Consider the following 19113-nt stretch of genomic DNA (forward strand, 5'->3'; position numbering starts at 1 on the left):
CTTCCTTCCTTCCTTCCTTCCTTCCTTCCTTCCTTCCTTCCTTCCTTTCTTCCTTCCTTCCCTCCCTCCCTCCCTCCTTTCCTTCCATCCTTCCTTCCTTCTCCTCTTTTCCCTCTTGGATCAGACTTAAGATTTCATTGGTAAAGGGGATGCATTTTTTTGGCCACAGGAACTCTCAAAGACCATCTCCTAGGTTATGGAGGGATTGTGACTGACTTTGGTTTGGAGAATACTCATAATGATGAACTCACAGACTCATGAATTATTACTAAAGTGATGGTTGCTTAGCCAGGGGAGGGCCTGTGTTGTTTCCTCCTTCTTTTAATAAAGCTTTCCTCTGTAATGTCATGAGCCATGTGTTTGCAGCTGGGGAGCTGGTCTCTGTATAGTGAGGGTGTAATTGTCTCAGGTTCCTGGATGGGGGTTGGAAATCAAATGAGTGAAAGAATTCTCCACATTGAACCCAGAGTCACTTATAAGAGTGACTCATGTGTCATGAGAGTTTCAGGGCTGCCTTTTGTCTCTTCCTTTCCCCACTTTCTTCTTTGTCTCCCTTCCCTTGACTCCCTTTCCCTTACTTTCCTCTGCTCCCTTTTCTTCTTTTTTATTGATTTTTTTATCCAAGTATCCTTTTTATCAGTTAGTCAGCAAGCATTTATTAAGCATTTCCCGTGTGCCAGGCACTGGGCTAAGTGCTGTGGCTACAAAGAAAGCCAAAAAAAAAAGGAAGAAGAAAAGGAAGGGAGGGAGGGAGGGAGGGACAACAAGAAGTCAGGACTAATTTCCACACAGAACATCCCATGAGGATGAGAGAGATGGGGGGGCTGGGATGAAGAATTAAAGAGCTCCTTCCCCCAACATGGGGATGCCTTGAGAAACAGTTGGTGCCCAGGCTGCTTCTGCTGATTTCTGGCACCAACATGCTCTTGGATGAGATCACAGAGTGGGAGAGAGGCTGGTAGGGGCAGATTGTAAAGGTCAGAGGGTCAGAGGATCCCACATTTCCAGCTCACAGGCTCAGCCTCCTCATTTTACAGATGACAAAGTGAGGCTGGTTTGAGGTAAAGTGACCTGCCCAAGGTCACCCAACTTGGTAGTGTCTCTGGCAGAATTTGGGCTTGCCTTTCTGCCACCTTCAGGCCTTGTCCTCTATCCATGGTGCTGTCTAGCTATAAAGTCATGCCTGGAGCTGGTGTGGAGGGCCAGCTCATTTTCTGAGGCAGAAAGAGCACTGGACTAGAGTCAGGAGAGACCAGAGTACAAAACCCTTTTGGGACACTCACTCTCTATGTGACTGTGGGCAAGCTTCTCGGAGCCTCACTTTTCTCACCTGTAAAACGGGGATAATACCTGTAGAACCTGCCTCACAAGGGTGTTGAGGCTCCAATGAGATAATAAAATACTATATAAATGATTTCTATTATTGTTATTATTATTGTGAGGTGATTGGCTGGAATTGGGGAACAAGAAACTGCTTAGACTTCCCACTCAGCATACCTGACTCTACCACCCATCCATTTGTCACATGGATGGTCAAAGCATTTACCTCCTGTAACTAGGAGAGGGTGACTGGGATTTTGTCCAAGGTTGTCACCATTTTGGAGGGGGCATGATTCTTTATCAGGAAGTCTTCCAGCCTGCTATTTCTGTGCCACTCTTGGGTCCTGCCTTCCCGCATTCTATCCTCCCAGCCCCCACCTGCTCCTCTCCAAGTCGAAGCCCCTGGCTGTGAGTGCCATATGGAGATTATACTTAGAGCTGAGCCTTCTATAAGTTTTAGGGTTGGCAAACTCCTTTATAGACATGATCTTATCTGAGTCTCCTAACAACTCTGTGAGGCACTATAGGAATTATCCCCATTTTACAGCTAAGAGAACTGAGGCTCAAAGGGGTCAAATGACTTGTCCATGATCGCATAGCCAAGGAGTGCCCGAAGTGAGATTTGAACTCAGGTCTGCTTTCAGGGCCAGTGCCTTCCCTTCCCCCACCACTGGCTTTTGATGAAGGCTGGTATGATGGAATACAGGATGCACTGCAGGGCCCTTGGTGATTCCGTGTGGACGTCAGTCAGCCAGAGATCGAGGACTACTTGGGACAGAGACAGTGGTGAGCTAAGACCCGTCACCCTGGGGCTCAGGGGCACATCATTTTTGGTTTGTTTAGACCCATGATTTCATAAGTGAGGGAGAGGCAGCTGGGGAAACCCTCTAGGCTCATCTGGAACTTAGCGTCTTAGGGAGAAGTCACAGGCAGGGTACATCAGAGGGGAGACTTGACCCCAAGTCCTCACCTTCAGTGCATGGGTTTCCTAGCTTCTCTTCGAGACTCAGCTCAAGCACCACCTTGGGCACAAAGTCCAATCCCTCCAGATGCTAGTTAGCATCTTCCCCCCTCAAATGACTTTGTCTCTCTTTTGCATAGAGCTAGATACACAGGCACATGGTAGAATATGGGTGACTTTGGCCCCACCCTGTCATTTTAGGGGCACAATAACTAGCAACCTAGTTCCATTTAACTACTTCACATTGGATTAGATTCTACAAAGGAATATTTTCTTCAAAGATACGGCAAGAACAAACATACCAACATTTCCCCTGCACCGAAGGGGCATGATTCTCCTCCCTCCCCCCACATACCACTTCAGTCTCTGAGGAGGGGAAAGAGACAAGGCCAATAGCTTAGCTCAGGTCCCTCATAACATTAGTACCACCAAGTTCAAGTCCGCAGCCCTGCCGGGCTGGCATCTTCCTGGGACCCTTGCTCCTTAGGGCTTTGAGGCTGGGCTGCCTACCTGGGTGTTGCAGGCAGCCCAGCCTGAATTCCTGGATCCTGACAGTCTCCAGAAGGGAAAAGAACGAACAGAAAGGCCAAAGAGCCAGGCCTGCTTCTTGGGATCATGCGGAGCAGCCTAAGGGGGAGGAGGGAAGTGGTAGCCTCACCTCACCCCACAGGGTCTCACTTAGTCACTTTCACTCTCAGACACCGAATCAGGTTCTATTGTGGATTCGGACAGTTCACAATGTGCAGTCAATAGAAAAAAAAGCTGCTCCCAACCCCATGGTAGGCCAGTGAAGAGTGTCTGTGCATGCTCCAGCCCTGTGGTCTCCCCAAAGCTTCTCCTAACATCTTCCACTTGGCAAATGCCATCTTAAGTGGTCAAGGAATGTACCAAATGCCTATTATAATAGGATTACAGAGCTAGAGTTCAAAGGGACCTTTGAGGCAATTGCATCATTTTACAGATAGGGAAACTGAGGCCACAAGAAGTTGAGTGAATTGCTTATAGTCATACAGGTCATGAGCATCAGATGTACATGTTGTCTCCCCAATAGACTGTAAATTCTTGGAGGGCAGAGACAGCTTCATTATTGTTTCTGTGCCTAGATAATAATAGCATTTATATAGTGCTTTAAGGTTTGTAAAGCACTTTATAGATATTATCTTTTTTGATCTTCATGATAGCCCATGAGAGGTAGATGCTATTATTACCCTCCTTTTACAGATGAGGAAACTGAGGCAGGCAGAGGTTAAGTGACTTGCCCAGTGTCACACAGCTGGTGTCTGTCTTTGAGCCAGGATTGGTTGACTGTTTGTAATCCACCTTCCCCTCTCCTTCTCCAGTTGTGATTTAAGTGGATAACCTGTGCTCTTGCTTCAGCTAAGAGAACATTTCTCACTCTGAAAATGATTAATTAAACTAGTTGATTACTGGCACTCCTGTTTCTGGGCCCGCTTTGTGCATCTCTGAGCATTCTCGGGTTAGAAACTGGCTCAGTAAAAATCCTGTTAACATTAATTGGTGTAAGAAGTTTTAAGGGATGGACGTAGGGTGAAGCCTTGAGCTCCTCAGCACAGGGAGATGGGACAGGCAAACTCTGATCAAGCCAGGCTTTTCATTGTGAGGAATGCTGCAGGGCCCCTTTTCTTGATCTGGATCACGTTGGTAAGGCCTGTGATTTTTCTCTTCTCTCTTTTATAAATGCAGTCTGAGCTATGGATTTCGGGGTTTCATTTTTGCATGCCATGAATTTTTTGTGTGAAAGAGTTGCTTGTGCGGTTGGTTTCATGGGAGGTTAAACTGGTTGAAATTAACTTTGTAATTTTGTGCCTGGTTAGAATTGTGGGATGTTTGCTTCTATAATTCAAGTTAATTGCTATCACGGTGTGGAATACTTGTAATTGTATGCTCTTATTTTGTATATTTGTATTGTCATATGCCCTTAGAGTGTATTTGTGTATTGTGTATACTTGTTAGTTAAATGGTGTTATTATCTTTGAATGTACACCTTTAAAATGGGACAGATGTGTGGTAAAGGCATGGGGGGAAATACAACAGTTCCTATTAGCAAACCCCCAGAACAAACATGTGCCTTTCAAATGTATAAGAAACATGGCCTTGACTGTCCCTCCTATTGCCAGGATTGGTTTGATTTGACTCATGATGACCCTAAACTTTGCTGGCCTCGTTGGGGCAGCTTTGATAAGAGTAAATTAGAGTATTTAAGGCAGAAACTGAGCAATAAGGAAACAGCCTCTTGAGTGGGACAGCTAGAATAAATGGTACTCAGAAGCAAAGGAGAGCACAGGTCTAAATTAGAATCAATGAAAGAAAGGATTAAATCATTTGAAAACCTTCTTAACAATCCCCAATCTACCCAACTACCTAAAATATACCCACCTTTACTAAAAGACTTCACCAGCTACCCAGTTTCTATGTTTCCTTTCAAAGTGCAAGTCAAAGGTCTCCAAGGAAAAATCCCTGAGGAGAGTGGCTTGATCAGAACCTATGGTTTCAAGCCCTGGCAGCATGGAGAGCTCCAGGTCATTGTATCCCAATCCCAGGGAGGGTCCCACAGGCTTTGCTGAGCAGCTCCGACACACCCTGTGTCCGTACAGACCCGGGTATCTGGATCTGTATCATGGTAGTATCAGTGGGGAAAGGGGAGAGTAGGAGTTGGTGACAGAAAGCACCTCAAAAAGAATTGAGGGACGCTTCTTGCAATCCTGGTCACTCAGCATGAATAGGTTTGGAGAGGGCTGGCAGGAGGGGTGGCAAAAGGAGGGGGATGTACAGGTGATGCCCATTATCCCCATGACTCCTGTTGGAGACATTGGTGCCACACTCTCGATTTTAAACCCCTCTGCCTTCCCCACTCCCCTTCCCCAGAGTCAAGTGTGTATCTCAGTTGTGGGGGTTGCTAATAAGACCATTGTAGCCAATATCTCAGAACCACTCTCCCTTTTTCTTGGAGAAATCAGAGCTTTTCATCCTTTTGTCCTGGTCCCTGAGGCCCCTAGCCACTTGCTAGGACAGACCACTATTTCATTTGACCCAGGAGGGACCACTTCTTTTTGTCCTTTATCCCCAACACCTTCCTTAACCCTTTCCAATCATTCCAGCTCTAAACCAAGTTCCCTCCACACTTGTGAACTTCAGATGTTACTGATATTGGGTCAGTTATCAGCTATCTACACTGATAGCAGGGATGCATTTGGGGTGGCACATGACTGGGCTGCTAGGGAAACATGGGGGCTTCCTCACCTCCTCAGGACAGCCTATCCAAAATCAGAAACAGGTTTCTCATCTATTAGACTGCTTCCTGCTTCTCCAGTCTGTAGCAGTAATTAAAATTCCAGGGCAGAGCCCAGAGAACAGCACTCATGGCCTTGGAAATGACTTGGATCATCAAGCATCTGAAAGCTCCTGAGGGGACAGCTCCCTATGAACTTTCGCTTTGCCCCAGAAGTACGGCCTTGGCATATCCATCTCTCTCTGAAGTCATTGTTGTGCAGTTAGCTCTCCCATCTGATTTATTCATTTCCAAGAAAGGAGGGAACATAGTTGGTGTAAACATGTTCAATCCTGCCGCCTATCTACCTGAGATGGAATGGAGGATGAGACTTTAGACCATGACTGCATAATTTATTTGGATGTCTTGCTCCCCACCCCCACCCCCCTAGTCCCAGAGGACCTGAAAGAAATTCCCTTAGAGGGATCAGACTTGGACTGGTATAGTGATTGATCTTGCCTCAGAAATGAGGAAGGAGACTTGGTTGCTGGTTTTGACCGGTCTGCTGGTCTGCCATGGAAGTGGTTGAAGCCTCATCGCCACCTGAAGCCCATTAGACACAGCAAGCTGAGCTTGTGGCTTGGGAATTAGGAGAAGGAAAAAGGATTAATATCTACACTGATAGCAGGGATGCATTTGGGGTGGCACATGACTGGGCTGCTAGGGAAACATGGGGGCTTCCTCACCTCCTCAGGACAGCCTATCCAAAATCAGAAACAGGTTTCTCATCTATTAGACTGCTTCCTGCTTCTCCAGTCTGTAGCAGTAATTAAAATTCCAGGGCAGAGCCCAGAGAACAGCACTCATGGCCTTGGAAATGACTTGGATCATCAAGCATCTGAAAGCTCCTGAGGGGACAGCTCCCTATGAACTTTCGCTTTGCCCCAGAAGTACGGCCTTGGCATATCTATCTCTCTCTGAAGGCCTGCCTGACTCCTAGCCTGAGGACAGAAGAGATGGCCACTGCCCAGAACAGAATGCTTATCCCAAAGCAAGATTAGCTTCAAAAAGAGAGATGGAAATTTGATAGAACTACTGGGCTATGAGTCAGTTGTCCGACTCTCTAAGAACTTGTCCCTCCCCGTGATGGAACCCTTCTGTTCATTCAGCCCTTGGGGGCCTGACAAGCTAGCAGGAAAATATTGGTAGGGGAGTTTTGGCAGAGCTCCTGTCACCGCCTATGAGATGTGTCCCACTTGCCCCAAGGACAAATACATCCAAGCCTCTGAAGCCTGCTCATGGGCAGTTTCCTCTCCCAAATGCACCCTCTGAAACCTGTCAGGTTGACTTTACTCAATCGCTACCTGCCCTTGGATACAAATATGCTTTGCTTATGGTCTGTATGTTTTCCTGGTGGGTGGAAGTGTTCCCCTGTTATACTGCCACAGCCTCTGGGGTGGCAAAAATCCTCTTAGAAAAAATCATTCCATTATGGGGGGGTGTCCTAAAGAGATTCATAATGATAGAGGGACCCATTTCACAGGAGCTTCATTAGCTAAGCTACTTTCATCCTGGCCAATTATTCAGCACCTCCATTGTGCCTGTCACCCGCAGTCATCAGGAATGGGATACTTAAAACTTCCCTTGCTAAATTCACTGAGGAGCTAGGTATCCCCTGGCCTTTGTTAACCCTTAGGTCTAGACCATTTGGTTCCTGTAAGCTCAGTCCCTATGAGATAGTAACAGGACACCCAATGCTACTGGACCCGGGGGTGGGAAGCATAGCACCCAAAGGCCCCCTCCTACAATACTGCATTGGGTTGGCTCAGAAGATATCAGAGACTTACTAACTTGTCTCACAATCCCATTCTTTAGAAACTCCAACCGAAACTCCGTCCCTGATCCAACCTGGTAACTAGGTCTACTGGAAACGTCATCTCCGAAAACACTCCTTGGAGTCACAGTGGATAGGCCCCTTTGAAGTCCTGCTCACCACCCCCACTGCAGCCAAGCTCGAGGGAGCAGGGTCCTGGATCCACCTGTCACATCTCAAAAGGGCAGTAGCCCCCTCTTGGATTTCAGGACCCATTGGTAACCTGACCCTAAAGATTAAATGGGGTTCAAAGTGGCTGACATCTGAGGTGGACAGCTGTTCCCAAGACCCCCAGGATGAGAAGATGACAGCTGATGTAGACTACTAACCCAAGAATGGGACATGGCCTGAGGTTGGCAGTTACGCCCTCTATGAACCAAGCCTTTGGTTTTTCTCTTTGCTGCTGTTTCCTCAACCTCTTCATGTTCACGGAAGTAGCTTTTTCTTTCACTTTGATGTTGTACTTATCTCCTTAAGTTGGGATTTAAGTTGGGATTAATGAAAATTTTGCCATTTAAGGTAAAAATTCCTGGGGCTGTATTTTGTTCTGAGCTTTGATTTCAGGAATAGTTGTCTGAATTGTCATAAGACCAATAATAGAAAATGGCATGTATGGCAGTCTGAGGACTGCTAAGGTGGATGTCTTCACCTGGTAAAGGTTGTAAGGATAATTTAGGTCACAACCTACATAGGATCCTCCTGACTTTATTTCTCCATTGTGCTATTTCCTTTCTGGAAAAGGAAAATTCTCACCTGGTTAATCCTGTGCCTTGCTTTAATACTCTGTAACTACCTAATTGGCTGTTAGATGTGACTCGTGCCTGGAATCAAACAGAGTTAAGGGAGTTTTCCCCCTTGTTTGTCTCTCTTTTTTCCTTTTATAGCAAATTTCTATAATCAAAAAAAATTTTTTTTTCAAAATCGTGTTTCAAATGAATGTTCCTCATCGGCCTTCAAGGGTTGTTCTGACCTTTTTGGCTGAAAGGAGGGAATGAGAAGGGAATTCGTAATTTTCATATTAATTGATATGATATGTGTAAATGAATATACTAATAATTTAGTTTTTTCAAGAGCTGACTTGGGAGTTAGAGCTCACAATGCAGCTTAAACTGATCAATCAAAATTCTGACAACGCTCACAATCACTGAATCTTAAGTGAAGCTGATGGGGGTGCTTGGGTGCTTGTACTTGGACCCCACTTCCAAGATCATATTTCTCTCTAGCCTCAAAACACTATCCCCGGCAGTTTTTTCCCCAGCCCAAAGACCCTGTCTCTGGCAATAACTCATGAGGGGCCCCAGTGAGGTAAATTTTCTCACTATTTCTTCCTGTTACAAGAACAAAGTGACCTCTGTAGAATTGCCCTTGTATGAATAGACTATCTTGTGTCAACAAAACCATCATGTACTGATTCCCACAGTTATTGTATACGATCCAGAGGTTAAGTTATAGACATCAACTCCAGAAGCTGTCTTGTTACAGACATAGCAGACCAAAAATCCACTCCTACACTCCTTAAGAAACCCCCTCTCCGGTTTCTAGTAGGGAATGATGCCTGTGACTAAGGTTGGATGTTATCACCTAATTAGCATACTTGGCACCCAGTCCACTACTTTTCCTATATAAGTTTTAGCATCATTCCTGTTAGGTTGCAGAATCCCTTAGGGAGCTCTGCCTGCCATGTTAGTGTTATAATAAACCTTTGCCAACTTGATGCCAACAAGCATTAAAGAATGCTTGAGTCCTCAAATTCATTCCAGATGACCCTGTCCTGTACTTTGGTCCTTGAGGGGTCCCTGAACCTGTAAAACCACATCAAAGGTTGAAGAACCTGTTCCTGTCACAGAACTCTGGTTCTGTAGTTCAAGGGAGGTGGTCACAACCCCCAAAGATGACTCCAGAATTGTTGTATTGTGGGACTTAGGGGTTTTTTGAGGGAAACCTCTAAATGATTGTTTGTAATCCACCTTCCCCCCCTTTCCCCATTGTGATTTAAGTATATAACCTGTGCTTTTGCTTCAGCTAAGAGAAAATTCCACACGCTGAAACTGATTAATTAAACTAGTTGATTACTGACACTCCTGTCTCTAGGCTAGCTTTGTGAGGCTCTGAGCATTTTCAGGTTAGAGAATGGCTCAGTAGAAATCCTGTTACAAGTTCAAATCTGGCTTCAGACACTTAGTAGCTGTGTGACCCTGGGCAAGTCACTTCACCCTGTTTGCCTCAGTTTTCTCATCTGTAAAATGAGCTGGAAAAGGAAACGGCAAATCACTCCAGTATCTTTGCCAAATGGGGTCACTGAGAGTCAGACACAACTGAAATAACTGATCAACGTGGAAAAAGCTGTTGACAGAATAAATTGGAAATAATTAACAGAGGGAAGGCACTGGCATTAAGAGGAATGGGAAAAGCCTTCTTGTAGAAGGTGGAATTTTGGCTGGGATTTGAAGGAAGCCAGGGAAGCCAGGAGGCAGAGATGCCTTGGAGACTCTGGACTTCGGTTCTGGTACTGTTGCTTTCTAGTTGTGGGACCTTTGGCAAAGCACTTCGTCTACTGGACTCTTAGCTTCTTTATCTGTGAAGTGGGGACCGGTGGGGTTTGACCTGCTATTTAAGGTCTTCTACTCTGATAGCATGCTTCAGTGGAATCAGCAGGGCCTCTGGGGTCAAAAGACCTGGGTTTGAATCCTAGCTCTGACAGCTTGTTATCTTGGGCAAGTCACTGAAAGACCTGGTTAGTTTCTTCAACTGTAACATAAGGAGGTTGGAGTAGGTGGCCTCGGCGGACCCTTAATTCTATTCAATTCAATAAACATTTATTCAGCAACTACAGTGGGTCAGGCAAGGTGCAAAAAGAGCCAAGGACAGTCCCTACCTTCAGGGGCTTACACTCTCATGGGGTGACTAGGAGCAAACTGAAGTCCACAAAGCAAGCCGGGCACAGGATAAATGGGAAATATTTGAGAGGTAAGGCGTTGGGATTGAGAGAGCTCTCCCGAAAATAAGATGTACAGGAAATGAGGTATAGAAATCTATCCTGCCCTACAGGAAAATTGAAGGGGAAGGGGATAAGAGAAGGGGGGAAGAGATAGAAGGGAGGGCAGACTAGGGGAAGGGGTATTTAGAATGCACGCCATCTTGGGGTGGGGGGAGGGGCAAGATGGGGTGAAAATTTGGAACTCAAAATCTTGTGGAAGTAAATGTTGAAAACTAAAAATAAATAAATGAATTAAAAAAAAGAAAAAAAAGCTCTCTGGAGCTCACGTCCTGTGACATTCTGTGCATCGACATTTCAATCCCTTTCCAGTTGTCCAAATTCTTAACGTCCTGTGTTTCAATAATCCCCTTGTTTTCATGGAAGTTCTAGCCTTCTGCGTTCCTTTTACTCTTACCATAGAATGTCTAACCACAACATGTTCTATTTATGTTGATTTGTTGTTCAGTCGTGTCTGACTCTGTGACTCCATTTAGGGTTTTCTAGCCAGAGATACTGGAGGGGTTTGGCGTTTCCTTCTCCAGCTCATTTTACAGATGAGGAAACTGAGGCTAATGGGGTGAAGTGACTTGCCCATGGTCACACAGCTAGTAAGTTACGACCCCAAACCCCTTCCACTCGGAATCTATTTTCTGATGTTCTAAGCTCCTTCCCAGCTCAGACATTTTCTGTCCTAACGCCATGTTTCAGAATCTTTTCTCCTCTAACAATTCATTTTCTATTTACTCTGCGTTCTAATATTCCAGACTGTTAGGTCGCTTCCCTTTTGCCAGTTTATGTTCTATGTTCTGACACTGCGTTCTAAAGCCCCTCGCTCCCGCTCCTAGGCACAGTCTGCGTTCTAAGGCTCCTAGCACTGTCCAACGTCCTAAAGCTCTTCGCTCTCAGACCAGCCCACGGTCCACGTGGGATCTGACACCCAGCGTTCCAAAGTTCCCCGCACCGTCCATGCCCCAGCGTTCTAAGGGCCCTCCCAGTCTGGCCATCTAAAGTTCTAGGCCTCTTTCCACGAAAGGCCGGTTCTCTGGCTCTCTCCCGGGGGCTGGTGCTGAGGGGCACCAGGAACGAGGTGAGAACCGCCCCTTTCCCTTTCTAGACCCATCCCGAGCTGACGCGGGCTGACGGAGCACGCTGGGGGCTGAGCCCGCTGTCAGGAGCGAGTCACCAGCCGCCGAACCCTGACCTAGGAGGAGCTGGGAGGCCACTTCCTCGGCGCCGGCGCGCCTGATTGGCGGCCCGCGGTAGCCTGAGCGGGGTCCCGAGGGGCTGGGGCAGGGACTGTCGGCGCCTCTTCCCCTCCCACCTCCTCCTTCCCTGGTCCTACTTGACCGGCACCCCCGCCACACATGCCAGATTGGTCCTGGTTGCGCTACAGGTGAGTCGGCTCGGCAGCTGCGCGCAGCTGGATCCTGGACGGACTGGGAGAGGTGGCGGGTCCAGAATCTCCGGGCTCTGGGCTTGGGGGTTGGGGTACGAGACTTGCGAGCGCTGACCCCTGTCCTCCAGGTCTCCTCTGCCAGTGTACTTGGGTGGCCTTGGGTAACTCGGTTAAGTTGTCCCTGCCTTAACTTTCCCCTCTGCAAGCTGAGGCGGGCTGCTTTCTCAAGAGGATGGCCAAAGTCCTTTCCAGCTCGAAGCTCTTGCGATCATTGGGCAAGGCACCCAGTTTCCCCTTGGAAACGAAAGACTGGACTGTGTGTGTGTGTGTGTGTGTGTGTGTGTGTGTGTGTGTGTGTGTGTGTGTGTGTGGTGGAAATTTTATGCAGAACTTGTGGGAAGGGTCATCCACGGACAGAGTTAATTTCGGTTTTGGAGGGGAGGAGGCTAAGGATGTGAATTTACTTAAGTGGTCAGCTTTACTTTTGTCTATGTTCATCCACCTATCTTTTAATCCTTTCCAAACTGATTCTTACCTGTGACTTCTTGCCTTCTAATTGAATGTCAATTCTTTGAAAGATTTTTTTTTCTTTTCAGTCTGTGTATCCCTAGTGCTTGGCAGTCAGTCGACAAGCATTTATTAAGCCTTTCTATGTACCATGCCAGGCACTGTGCTAAATTCTGGGGATACAAAGAAAGGCAAGAACATAGCAAAGCCACTGCATTTTCTAACATGGAGATAGCATGCAAACTGACCCCTGGATCTGCTGGCTAGTTGGTTTCCAATTGATGGAGAGGAAGTGGCTGTGGAGTGGACAGAGAACAGGACCGGGTTCCAGTTCCTTTCCTGAAACTCCCTAGATGTGGGAGGTGTGTCAGCTGACAAGGAGTCAGCAGACCTGGGTTCAAATCCTCTATCTGCCTGGGTCCCAGCCTCCCCAGGCTTGTTTCCTCATCTGTAACAACTGACCTCTGAGGCCCCTCTGATCCCCCACCAGTGGCTTCCCAGTGAGGATAATGGATGGGTCATCCATTCAGAGCTGGGAGGGAACTTAGAAGTCAGCTAGCCCAAATGGGGAAACTGAGGCCCTGAGAAGTAGTGACTCACTGAAGGTCACACAGGTGAGGGGGGAGGTGGCAAAGGCAAGATTGGAATGCAAATGCTTCTTCAAAACTGTCTCAGCCTTGGAGGTCTCAGCTTTAATGTTGGTCATTGGAAACTACTATCATTTGGTGTTACGGTAGAGGCAGGAGGTCAAGAAGCTGGACGCTCCTGCTCACTCTTCTTCCCCTCATGGGCATTCTCTGTGGCATTTTGCTTTTCTCGGAGAAAACCAAAGATGACCCTCTTGATGTGTCATTCTGCCAGGGATGAGAAGGGAGTGGAGGCTGGAGCTAAGTGGGGAGGAGAAGGTTCAGATCTAAGAGAGAGACAGAAAGAGACAGAGAGCAGAAGAGAAGGAGAGAGAGAAGAGAGAAAAGAGACAGAGAGAGAGAGACAGACAGAGACAGACAAAGAGAGAGAGAGAGAGAGAGAGAGAGAGAGAAACACAGAGACAGAGACAGAGAGAGAGAAGGAGGGAGGGAGGGAGGGAGGGGACAGACAGAGAGAAGGAAGGGGGGAGAGAGAGACAGAGACAGACACACACACACACACACACACACAGAGAGAGAGAGAGAGAGAGACAAAGAAACTACTGAGAGAGAATGTGTTAGGGGGAGATAGATTAACCTTGGGAGGAGATAGATTAACCTTAATTGTTTTTGAATTTTCCTCTTCTGTGATTGCCCATTCAGGCTTTCTAGGAGGGAAGTTAACATTTACATTCAGGGCAAAGGGTATGGGAGATGGAGGTGGTGGAAAGCTTGGTCACTTGGTCAGATGTTAGTTGGGCCTGAGGGGAGGGCTCCTCTATCTTTCTCTCTTCCTTCTTTTTCATCTCAGGCATTAAAAAAAAATTTTTTTTGCTTAGTCACAAGGACAGAATAATTTTTTCCTTTTGAATCAATTGACATAAAAATTACTTTTGGTGGTTTTTTAGAGGATCATAATTCAATTCAAAACAGCAGGCATTTATGAAACTCCTGCTGTATGAAGAGAGTGCAATGGCAGGGGCTGAGAAGGAGGTGAAACTGTGAGAAGGCATGGACCCTCACAGTCCTTTTTTAAAAAGTTATTTATTTAGTATTTTATTTTTCCCCAGTTCCATGTAAAAACAATTTTTAACATTTGTTTTTAAAACTCTGAGTTCCAAATTCTCTCCCTTCCTTCCTCCTCATCCCCTCATTGAAAAAGTAAGCAATTCGATATGGATTATAATGTGTAGTCATGCAAAACACTTCCATGATAGTCACGTTGTGAAAGAAAAATAGAGCAAAAAATCAAGAGAAATAAAGAAAGTTAAAAAAATATGCTTCAATCTGTATTCCGACACTGTCAGTTCTTTCTCTGGGGATAGATAGTATTTTTCATCATAACTCCTTCAGAGTTGTCTTGATCATTGTATTGCTGAGAATAGCTAAGTCAGTCACAGCTGATTATCTTACAATATTGCTGTTACTTTCTACACGGTACATATCACTTTGCATCAGCCCATGCAAGTCCTTCCAGGCTTTTCTGAGAGCATCCTGCTTATCATTTCTTATAGTACAGTAGTATTCCATAATAATCACATACCGCTACTTGTTCAGCCATTTCCCAATTGATGGGCATATCCTCAATTTCTAATTCTTTGTCCCCAGAAAAGAGCTGCTATAAATATTTTTGTAAATAGAGGTCCTTTTTTTTTTTTAAAATCTCTTTCAGGATACAGACTTAATACTGGTATTGCTAGGTCAAAGAGTATGCCTGGTTTTATAGCCCTTTGGGCATAGTTCTGAATTGCTCTACAGAATGGACCTCACAGTCTTGTAGCTGATTACTAACAGCTAGAGCCATCTTAAGCAAAATCAACCAATATGTTTGTAGAATCTGAGAGTATAACCCGTGCTTCCCACCCCTAGTCCCCCAACTCTGTCTTTAAGGGAGAGAGGTACATTTTTTCAACTCTCCTCTAGGGTCGAGTTTGATCATTATCATTACAATGTTCCCTTGTTAACAGCTACATTACTCTGTGCAGAATGCCAAAGTGGCTTTTGATCCTGGTGGCCTATGTGGTCCTTGGCTTGGTGCATTCAGAGGAAGATTCCAGGAAGAAGAAACATGTGGATCCTGAAGCATACATGAATATTGTGAGTTTCCTCCACGAAGATCTGGGGAATGCTTGGGAGAAAAAAGTCTGCCTTCTGGGGTCTGCTCTGCCTCCTTGAGGAGTTGCCATTGGGATTCAGCTCATACCTGCTTCTTCTACCTCACAATCTTTCTTTTGGTCCAACCTTTCAGATGCTGCTTCCACCCCCATCTCCATTTTTCTTTCTCTCTCCCCTCTCTTACCTTCTTCTCTTCTTTCCTTCTCTCCTTTCTCTCCTTCTCTCTCTCCACCTTCCCTATCTCTTCTCCCTCCCCTTCTTTCTTCTCTTTTTCTCTTTCCTCTCCTCTTTCCTTCATCTCTCTTCCCTCCCTCATCTCTCCTCCCTCCCTCTCTCTTCCTCCCTCTTTTCTCCTCTCTCTTCTTCATCTCTTCTCCTCCTCTTCTCTTCCCTCTCCTCACTTTAATCTCCTTCTCCCCTCCTGTTTCCTCTCCTTCCTCTTCTTTCTCTAATGTCTCTCTCTCTGTCTCTGCCTCTCCCTCTCCCTCTCTCCTCCTCCTCCTCCGTTTTTCCCTTCTTTTTCTCCATCTCTCCCTTCCCTTTTCTTTCTTTCTCCTTCAGTCTAGCAGATTCATTCAAGGTTAAATGATTCCTTTCCCCATTCCTTCTTCTCATTGGTCAGAAAATACTCCCAAGCCTGCCACCCCCAGGTCCTTGTTAACCTCACTGAATGCAAGAGTGAGGTGTTTTTTTCCAAGTCAGTTGTGGCCTCCCCCGGTTTCACGATGACCATCATGCTAATTAAATTTGGCCCAATCATGCAAAGTTGCAACATCTCCAGGATGATTAAAAAGTGGTATGACTGATATTTTTAATTTGCTTTAAAAATTTTTTTATTAATTTATTTTGATTTATCAACAATCGCTTCCATAAGCTTTTGAGTTTTAAATTTTTCTCCCCATCCTTTTTCACTTTTCCCCAAGACAGCATGCAATCTGATACAGGCTATATATATATACATATATATATATATATATACACATTCCTATTAAATAGATTTTCACATTAGTCATGTTGTAAGGAAGAATTAGAACCAATTGAAGGAACCACAAGAAAGAGGAAACAAAACAAAACAGAAGAAAAAAAAAGGGAAAACAGTCTGCTTTGATCTGCATTCAAACTCCACAGTTCTTTCTTTGGATGTGGACAGCATTTTCCATCATGACACTTTTGGAGATATTTTAGATCCTTGAATTACTGAGAAGGGCTAAGTCTATCAAAGTTAATGACGGATATTTTTAGACAAACACATGAGGCCTTCACTGTCACGTTCACAGATTTTTAAGACCCCGGAGCTATAGAATGAAGGGACCTACAAGGCCATCTAGTATGACCTCATTTTACAGCTAAGGAAATTGAGGATCAGGGAGAGTGCTTTGCCCACGGTCACAGAGGCAGGACTTGAACCCAGGGCCTCAGACTCTAGAGCCAATTCTCTTCCCACTGTACCACACTGCCTCCTCTTTTTCAGTATCCTAAATGCGATTTGCAGAGCAGTCTGGTCAATACAGTGGGTGGTCTCCTTGGGGGAATCTTATTTCTGCTCAAGAAATGAGGCAGGTTCATAAAGTAGCTAGCTGCTAATCCAGTGTGGTTTATGGGGTCTCATCAAGAGGAGCTCTGCAGAGGTTTTGGTATTGTTGGAATAAGTATCGATCCTTCCAGGGTGACTACTTGGAAGGAGCCAGTGCGTATAGACGTGGAGAAGTGCTAGGGCTCTCAGACCTCATCAGTGTGGGTACTGCCTTTGCTGGCACAGCCTTTGCTGCCTGTGTCTTGTTGAAAATTCTCCATTGAGAATCTTCCCATTTTTACAACAAAAATAAGGATTTTTGAAAAAGGACTTAAAGCCTTCTTTCCGTATTTGGTGAGTTCCTGTGTGCTCCCAGGCCTACTTTACCAGTCGTTTCCCTGTCAGCCTTCTGTCTCCCACCTCTGGGCCTTTGTCCAGGCATTCCCAGTGCTCAGAAAAGCACCCCTCTCCTCCCCTCCCCTCCCCTCTTTTGAACGGGCTCAGGACAGGTGTCACCTCCGGGAAGCCAGTGCTGCTCTTTTTAGTCTTCAGCATTTTCTCCCCTCTCAGTTCAAGCCTCTCATTTTGGTTCATTCCCATGTTGCATCCTACCAGTAGAATGCAAGCCCCTTGAAGACAGGGCCCGCTTTTCATTTTGTCTTTAATTCCTCACCACCTGGCCCATAGTAAGTGACTAATAAATGCTCTTTTGATTGAATTTGAGTGGAAGATCATGGCTGATAAGTGAGTGAGGCTTGTCATTTTTGACATTGCCGTGACATTTGGGATTGGGTTAGCTGCTGTTTGATTGGTCATTTAGTTGAGTCAGCTCTGTCACCCCCAGCCACTGGTTTCAGTTTCTCTTCTTCATTTCTGTTTCTAACTTTTCGTCCCACACCCTGCTCTTCCCCAAGACCTCTGAATAAAATTGGTTTTGTTGACGTTTGTTCTTCCTCTTCCCCTTTTTATCCTCTAATTGAAGAAACCATGGGCTGTGAAAGGGAGAAGTAGGGGTCTGAGTAACCCATGGGCATCGGGGAGTGGGAGCTAGCAGGTCCCCTGAGCAGTGGGGGAGACTCTTCACTTGAGTGCCTGGGAAACATTCTATAGTATGTTCATATGGAAACTGGATCGGAGGTCACCCAGAGAGAAAAGGAGTAAGTCACGGGCTTCTTTCCCCTAGACTTCAGTTCCTTCTCTCCCCTCAGTTAATCCACAGGATTAACTTAACAACCTAATGGAGTTGGGGGGTAGGACTAGAGAGTCCTGGGAGGAGGAGAGGGTCCCCTGTGGTTCAGGACATCAGAAGGGCAGTGGTAGATTTGGCAATTCTGGGTGAGGAGGATTTGGCCCTAGCAGAGGAAAAAGAGTCCTGGGATGTTCAGCCCTATAGGAGGCAATCAGTCAGTAAACATTTATTGAGTCCTTGCTATGTGTTAGGTGTTATGCTAAGCACTGAAGATACAAAGAAAGGCAAAAAAAAAAAAAAATGGTGTCTGTCCGCAGGGAGCTCCCATTCTAATGGAGGAGACTGCATACACCTAAAGAGATGCATACGAGATACATAGAGTAGAAGGAAGGTAATGGGAGAAGAGATGGCGCCAGGAGGCAGGACAAAGAAAGGTGGCCTGTGCAAGCTGGGGAAGCTAAGGCAGAATGGTGAGGAGGGAGAGCTTGGTGAAGAGCAGGGCTCAAAAGGCCCCGCCAACAAGAGGGAGAAATCTCTGCTCCTTTGCTGGGAAGATAGAGACCCAAGGGATGGGAAAGGCTCCTAATGCCTGGACCAAGCTGGGGATCCCCTAAAATAAAATCCTTTTTTATTATTAACATATCTGTCACCAACAAAAACAAACATTCCAAAATGCAAAAAACAAAAAGCAATGAGGTATGAGACTGACCTTGCATGTCTGTTACATAGAAAACAACATAGATTCAATGTAACTAAGTTGTAACTCGATTGCGGTTATTTTTCAGTGCTCCTTTCTGAACTTATTTTTATTTTCTTCTGTGATTTTTTTCATATCTATGACTACCCACCAATTCACCCCTCCTCTGCCCAAGCCCTCCTTCATAACAGGTGAATATAGTCAAACAAAACCAATCAACATATTGGCTGTGTTGGAAGGTGAATGGGGACCCACATTTATAGCAGACAGAGAGTTGGTTTGAGTCTCTGGACACTCGACTCTCTTCGTATGGTCAGTGGGATTGGAAGGACCTGTTTAGGGATGTCCTGTGGCCTGCTCCCATGAATGATCTTGAGAAGGCCGAGCTTCATTTAGTAATTGGAAAAATATGGTCGCCTGTCAAGTCTGATGAATGTTATTGCCCTCTCCCCGCTTTCCCCCCGTTAATCTCTTGGCTGTCCTCAGGTTTTCTCCCTGAGTCACCATTTGATTTTTCTCCCTACAGAGTGAAATTATCTCCTACTGGGGCTTTCCCAGTGAGGAGTATAATGTTGTGACGGATGATGGCTACATCCTGAACATTAACCGAATTCCACACGGCAGAAAGAATGGATGGGATAAAGGTATGGAGATTTCCAAGGGAAAAATGCCTCCTATTTATTTTGTAGATATTATGCCTATTAATTTGA

The 19113-nt window shown here is 45.7% G+C and overlaps 1 protein-coding gene across 1 annotated transcript in view; it reads left to right on the forward strand.

The window, feature by feature from the left end:
* The first annotated feature begins 11600 nt into the window (after window positions 1-11600).
* Window positions 11601-19113, forward strand: part of LIPA (lipase A, lysosomal acid type) — a 36631-nt gene continuing 29118 nt past the window's right edge. The window contains exons 1-3 of the mRNA XM_027855901.1: window positions 11601-11753; window positions 14857-14986; window positions 18930-19047. Of these exons, the coding sequence (XP_027711702.1) occupies window positions 11725-11753; window positions 14857-14986; window positions 18930-19047 (277 nt within the window). The 5' untranslated portion in view covers window positions 11601-11724. The remainder of the gene's footprint in view (window positions 11754-14856; window positions 14987-18929; window positions 19048-19113) is intronic.

This window comes from Vombatus ursinus, unplaced genomic scaffold (assembly GCF_900497805.2).
Source record: "Vombatus ursinus unplaced genomic scaffold, bare-nosed wombat genome assembly UNPS02011353.1, whole genome shotgun sequence".
NCBI lineage: Eukaryota > Metazoa > Chordata > Mammalia > Diprotodontia > Vombatidae > Vombatus > Vombatus ursinus.